Source organism: Centroberyx gerrardi, chromosome 22 (assembly GCF_048128805.1).
Source record: "Centroberyx gerrardi isolate f3 chromosome 22, fCenGer3.hap1.cur.20231027, whole genome shotgun sequence".
NCBI classification, from domain to species: domain Eukaryota; kingdom Metazoa; phylum Chordata; class Actinopteri; order Beryciformes; family Berycidae; genus Centroberyx; species Centroberyx gerrardi.
The window spans coordinates 2914538-2919133 of record NC_136018.1 but is presented as its reverse complement, the minus strand read 5'-3'; the positions used below and the strand labels follow the sequence as shown (position 1 = coordinate 2919133).

The following is a 4596-nucleotide window of genomic DNA, read 5'->3' as shown; positions in this document are numbered from 1 at the left end:
AGAAAGTAAAGCTGGGGAACAGTTTGTTGCTTCCAACTTTGGAGAGCAGAGAGAGAAAGCAACTTGTTTGCTGGAACTGAAGCTAAATTTAACAAGCCTATTACAGGACAAGCCATAATCAGTGTGTGACATGGGTTAAAGGGTTAATAAAATACTTTCAGATCTCATTGTAGGTGAGAAGGAAAAGGCGTTTTGTTTTAGTGTTTCTACAGTAAAAATGTTAACAAAAGGTTCAAAATACATTGAAAACTCGCGTTTCTCTGCCACATGCTATCAGTTCCCTTATGCTTTATCCATCACTGTCTATCTATCTATCTATCTATCTATCTATCTATCTATCTGTCTGTCTATCTATCTATCTATCTATCTATCTATCTATCTGTCTGTCTGTCTGTCTATCTATCTATCTATCTATCAATCTATCTATCTATCTATCTATCTATCTATCTATCTATTATATATGACAAAAGGGTTCATGGTCAAACTATCTTCTGTTATCAATTTGATGATAGAAAATCACTGTCCTTATGAATATTCAAACTCATGGCCGAACCACATTTTCTCTTTCATGTTTAAAAGCACGAGGCAAATTTGCACGTTGGCGACCCCAAGTGGTGGTAGGGTGTAACTGATGTGACTGCATTACCCAGAAATCAATCTGTGCATTCCTCAGACCTAAATTAATTGCCTAGTGCAGCTTTAAGTGCCATTTTCGGTATTGTTTTTTTGCCCCAAACCTGAGACAAACCTCTGCTTTCTGCCCTCAGACAGAAACAAAGACACAACACACACACACACACACACACACAGATACACACAGAGTCAGTGAGTTGTGTGATTAGTCTGTTTAATAACATTATGACACATTACATTATAACACATTTGCGAACAAGTCAAGTATAATTCATGACACATCGTGCGTGGCTACAGCAGAGTATTGCAGCACAGAGGAAAGAGAAACTGAAATCATGAACGGCATCTAAACTTCTGTCAGATCATTTTCTGCACAGGAAGTGATCAGAATCAATCCCAGATCCATCAAACGCAAGTTGATGATCGACAGTTTGCAGCAGGCAAGTTCAAGTTTCATCGCTTCCATGTCAAAATAAAAGTCTGTTTTTGTTCATGCCTATCAATGATCTACTTTCACACCCCGCTGCACTCGTCCTTGTTAATCTTTAAAATCTGTTTTCCCAGAAGGCACCTGGTCAGTTGGAGCTCCCATTCAGTTCAATGAATGGCAGCAGGGTTTGTGCGCAGCAGGACAGTGAAGTTAGTAGGCGGACCGAGTTCAAACCAAGGTGTGGGAAATGATCCGCCCCGCTGCAGAGTCCCAGAGCAAAGCACTGAATCCCTCTGGAGCTGACCTCTGACCTCTGACCTCCCTGTGGAGGAGGGGGGCGGGGCAAGATAAATGACAACTTCCCCACAGGGATTAATAAATGATCAGATTTATATGCAGGCTGATGTTTTTCCACGCTGACTTTGTTGCTACTTTTCGGTTCTCGGACCTCGCATAACTTTGTAGCGGATCTTCCAGTAGCCCACATTCTAAAAACTAGGGGTTCTTCTAAGATCCAAAGGAAGCCACCTTAGGGTTCTTCACTAGAAAACATATCCCTAAAGGGTTCCTTCAAGAACCCCCGTATGACGTGCATATAGCTGTCAGGGTTCATGAACCCTTCATGAAGGGGTTCCCCAAGGAACCTTCTGGGGTTCCCTTATGGTTGCAATATGAAGACCGCCAGAAGATTCCTTGAAGGCCTTTTATGTTGCAGTTAATAGCGTGTACACTCTATAAAGTAGAGGGCTTGTCTTCTAAGATCCAGGCAGAACCAGTAAGCGCCTTAAGGTTCCTCGTTAGAAAAATACCCAAACATCCCAAAAATGGGTTTTTGAAGAAGGTTTATAATTCCTCTATGAAAGGGTTCTTAGAGGAACTTTGTGCAGTTCCCCTGCGGTTGGAGTTTGAAGAAATCCCTAAAGGTTCTGCGAAGCTCTCCTGCTGCTCAGAGTGTAGCTGTGTTTCCTTAAGTTAGTATTTTGTTAGTCTGCGTGCGTCTATGTTGTTGTTTCTGTTTGTTCTCAGGTTAAAGGAGAGCCAGGCTGGCAGCCAGTTTGTCCGTTGTTGTCTTCCACAGTCAGAGGGCTGCTGTCACTCAGGTTGCTGTCTGCTGTGCCGTCTGTACGGAGAGAGAGACGTTCACACATGACGGTATAAAGAGATTCACCTGGCAGTAACATGTGTCCAGCATCATGATGGTGTCTGGATCTGATGTAGCTGGAAATTTACACCTGGCATCAAAATGCGTCCCCAGAATACACACTGAAATCCGATTTCTCTTTCCCTCACCAGACTCTCATGCACACCACTTCCTCTCGTTATATTTATATTCTTTAAAAACAACAGTAGGGGCGTCCTGGTGGATCAGAGGTCTAGGTGCGTACCATGTAAACAAGGTGTCCTGGATTTGAATCCGACCCAGAACCTTTGTCGCATGTCGCCCCCCTCTCTCTACCAATCTTTCCCATCTATGTCTACTTTGAACTGTCAAATAAAGGCAAAAATGGCCCAAAAAATAATCTTAAAATTGACACATCGTCGCTCTTATTCCCATCCATCAGTATCCTGGTTGTTGGTATGTTGCTGTCCGATCGGCCTGTTTGTTTTGCTTTTGTTTCCTGGCTGAATCTGCACTCAAATTTTTTATATATATATACACACATATATAGATTATTTATTTATTCATCAAATTATTATTATTTTCTGTTGTTGTTGTATATTGTTGAATTTGAATCTTTTTTGTTTGTTTGGGATTTTCTTTCTTTCCTTTTTCTCTCCAGGCTACATAACTTGTGGGGGGAAATTAATATATGAAAAAAAAAAGAAAAAGTGTCTAAAGATATGAATGTATTGAATGTGGAATATGATTACTGCTTACGGAATGTTGTAAATGATGAACCTTATAATATAAAAATGATGATACAATAAAGTATAAAAAAAAAAAAAAAAAAGTTTATTTCCATTAGCGTAGCTCCTCTGTGTGGATTGGAGACGCATTGCATTTACACTTAGTTGTTACAGTGGCCAAATGTGTCCTGGAACCACATAAAAACACACCTGTACTGTAAGGTGCTTTGAATTAAACCACCTTAATAATAAAATAATAAATTCTACCAAACGGCTTATGCTATCTACTTATATTCCATATATCGTTGCTGCTGGGTGAAAACCTTGGATCTCTAAAATGTCAACTTTTCCATAACTTGTTTTTAGCTTGATGGAAATGCACTTTTGAGTTTATCCATATGGTTCTGAGTCGGTTTCATCAGGCCAAGAGTAAAGATAAATTTCACATTCTGTAGAGGAACATGTGATCCTCCAGTTGCAGCTGCAGAGTTACGTGGTTTTCACCTGACAGCGACGATATGTAAAATAGGTTTACAGTTACATGCAGACATAAAGAAATTCATTTACTTCTCAGACATTCAGTTGAGGCAACAAAGAACTACATCCAGCTCTGAGTGTTTATTCTCTGACTCCATCTAGTGTCTGGTCTTGGTAATATCTCCTACCTTTGACTAACTGCAGCTCAGTCGCCTCCTCAGAAACCTTTCTGGGCTTCAAGTGGCTGCCTGAGAAGAGAAGAGAAGAAGAAGAGAAGAGAAGAGAAGAGAAAAGGGAAAAAGAAGAGAAAAAAAATGAACAATGGTTTTTGATTGGGGGTCAATCCAGCATGTCACCCTTACAGATTATACGATGCTGAGCTCACACACCCTAATCTACAGTCTTAGCTCCAGCAGTTAAAGCTGCATTATGCAATTTTCACACACTGGCATCTCCAAATGGCAGCGAGAGGTAAAAGGTGGAACAAATTTGAACCTCAATACCCAGAAATCATCTAAGGTGTCGTCAGTAAACTGCACACACACGCTCATGTTTACCAACCGGCCGGTCGTTGATGCTTTATAAAATTTATACCAAGCAGAACATCTAACACTGGTGAGTGCAGAGCTGCGTTCAGGTCCAAGCGAAATACTTTATTCTGGCCGTTGTTTTCCCTTGAGTCGAGGGGGGAATCCCCAAAATGCCTGGATGGCTGCCAAACAAATGCGGTTCCAACTTGTGTAAACCGAGGGAACATTTACATTCCCTTGTTTATCCTAACCCTCCGTGCATCTAAATGTAAGCTGGCCGTTTGGCTGGCAGGCTACTACAGTTTCTTTTTCTGTTTTCACACAGCATCTATTCATAAGTCTGCACCATTTTAAGGTTGACAGGTCGTAAAAACATTTAAAACATTCAGTCATTTCATTATAGCCTAGTAGATATAATTAACCTAAAAACCTTGAAGGGGCCTGATGAAGAGACTTCGGCGCTGATGAAATACGGAAGAGAAAACCAGTCACATCTCTTAGGCCAAAAAAATAAAAGTGCCGCTAGACTGAGATTTAATTGTTTTATTATTTCGACCGCTGATAACCCAACTCCAGCTGGAGGGGAAAGAAGTCCAAGATGTGGGAACATCTGAAGGCAAAGTACAAAATAATTTGTTGTTATGAAGACCGACTGACTGTTTGCCAGAATGAATGAAT

The 4596-nt window shown here is 40.8% G+C and overlaps 1 protein-coding gene across 2 annotated transcripts in view; it reads right to left on the bottom strand.

The window, feature by feature from the left end:
* Positions 1-838: 838 nt before the first annotated feature.
* Positions 839-4596, bottom strand: part of LOC139925052 (CD276 antigen-like) — a 17536-nt gene continuing 13778 nt past the window's right edge. For both annotated transcript variants that reach the window (XM_078291361.1, XM_078291360.1), the window contains 2 exons: positions 3577-3636; positions 839-2183 (listed from right to left, as the gene is read on the bottom strand). In XM_078291361.1, the coding sequence (XP_078147487.1) occupies positions 2086-2183; positions 3577-3636 (158 nt within the window). In that variant the 3' untranslated portion in view covers positions 839-2085. The remainder of the gene's footprint in view (positions 2184-3576; positions 3637-4596) is intronic.